The 1,729-nt window shown below is 60.7% G+C and overlaps 1 protein-coding gene across 1 annotated transcript in view; it reads right to left on the reverse strand.

The window, feature by feature from the left end:
* Window positions 1-1,702, reverse strand: part of LOC110392228 — an 8,684-nt gene extending 6,982 nt beyond the window's left edge. Inside the window, exon 1 of the mRNA XM_021384297.1 lies at window positions 35-1,702. Coding sequence (XP_021239972.1) covers window positions 488-1,396 — 909 coding nt within the window. The 5' untranslated portion in view covers window positions 1,397-1,702 and the 3' untranslated portion in view covers window positions 35-487. The remainder of the gene's footprint in view (window positions 1-34) is intronic.

A 1,729-nucleotide genomic window follows, 5' to 3' on the forward strand; every position in this document is an offset into this window, starting at 1 on the left:
CCCCCAATCCCACCCCCCCACATCTGGAGCTCACCGCGCCTCGGCGGCCAGCAGCTCATCGTAGTGCGAGGATCTCTGGTCGTCGTCCTGCCGGTACCGGATCACGGTGGCCAGGCCTTTGCTCACCAGCGCCTCGGCGATGTTACTGCAAAGCACGTTTCAGTGGTGTCTGGGGGGGGGTCAGGGCTAAAAATGCACCCCCAGGGTTTTGCAGCAGCCCCCAGGGCGCTTGGGAGCTTGCAACCCCGATGCAGCCCCCGTGTTATCTCCAATGCATCCCCGGTGCAATCCGGTGCAACCCCGGTGCAGTTCTGGTGCAGCCCTGGTGCAACCTCAGTGCATCCCTGCTGTATCCCCGGTGCAACCCTGGGGCATTCCTGATGCAATCCTGGTGCATTCCTGGTGCAACCTCAGTGCATCCCTGGTATAACCCTAGTGCACTCCTGGTGCAACTCTGGTGCATCCATGGTGTATCCCTGGTGCAACCTCAGTGCATCCTGGGTGCAACCCCAGCACATTCCTGACACAACGCTGGTGCATTCCCAGCACATTCCTGATGCAACCCTTGTGCATCCCCGCTGTATCCCCGGTGCAACTCTGGGGCATTCCTGATGCAATCCTGGTGCATTCCTGGTGCAACCTCCGTGCATCCCTGGTGTAACCGTAGTGCACTCCTGGTGCAACTCAGGTGCATCTCTAATGCAACCGCAGTGCATTCCTGGTGCGACCCTGGTGCATTCCCAGTGCATCTCTGATGCAACCCTGACGCATCCTGGGTGCAACCCCAGCACATTCCTGACACAACGCTGGTGCATTCCCAGCGCATTCCTGATGCAACCCTTGTGCATCCCTGGTGTAACCGTAGTGCATTCCTGGTGCAACTCGGGTGCATTCCTGATGGAACCCTGGTGCACTCCTGATGCAACTCTGGTGCATTCCTGACACAACCCTGGTGCATTCCCAGTGCATCCCCGGTGCAACCCTGGCGCATCCCTGGTGCTTCCATGAGAGCAATGCAGTGCACCCAACGCAGCAGGCGTGCCGCAGCAGTTGCACTGCACTGTGGCAGCTGCAATGTCACCAGTGCGTGCAAGCAGCTGCCACGCAGTGGATCTGCAGCGATGGGTGCGCTCTGATGCCTGCACTGCAGCCCATGCAATCCGGCGGCTGCACTGCAGTGGGATGCAGTGGGATGCAATAGGATGCAGTGGGACGCAGCAGGATGCCATGGGAAACGTGCACTGTGATGCACTGGGATGCAGTGAGATGTCATGGGATGCAGTGGGATGCCATGGGAAGCACGCACTGGGATGTCATGGGATGCACTGGGATGCAGCAGGATGCATCGGGATGCCATGGGATGCAGTGGGATGCAACAGGATGCCATGGAAAGCATGCACTGGGATGTCACAGGATGCAGCAGGATGCCATGGAAAGCATGCACTGGGATGTCATGGGATGCAGTGCGATGTCACTGGATGTCATGGGATGCAGCGGGATGCAGCAGGATGCCACGGGGATAGGAGCAGCAGCAGCAGCAGCAGCACGCAGCCCCATGCAGCAGGGAGGGTGCGCTGCTGCAGAGCGGAGCAGAGGCGGCCCCGGCGCTGCACGGCCGTGCACGGACTGCCAAGCAGGCGCAGCGCCAGCTGCACACAGCAACCATTCTTCTGCTGCGAGCTGCAGCACAGAGCGGCTCTGTTACGGCCACGCAACGGCCGGGGGGGGG

Source organism: Numida meleagris, chromosome 1, assembly GCF_002078875.1.
Source record: "Numida meleagris isolate 19003 breed g44 Domestic line chromosome 1, NumMel1.0, whole genome shotgun sequence".
In the NCBI taxonomy this organism is placed as follows: domain Eukaryota; kingdom Metazoa; phylum Chordata; class Aves; order Galliformes; family Numididae; genus Numida; species Numida meleagris.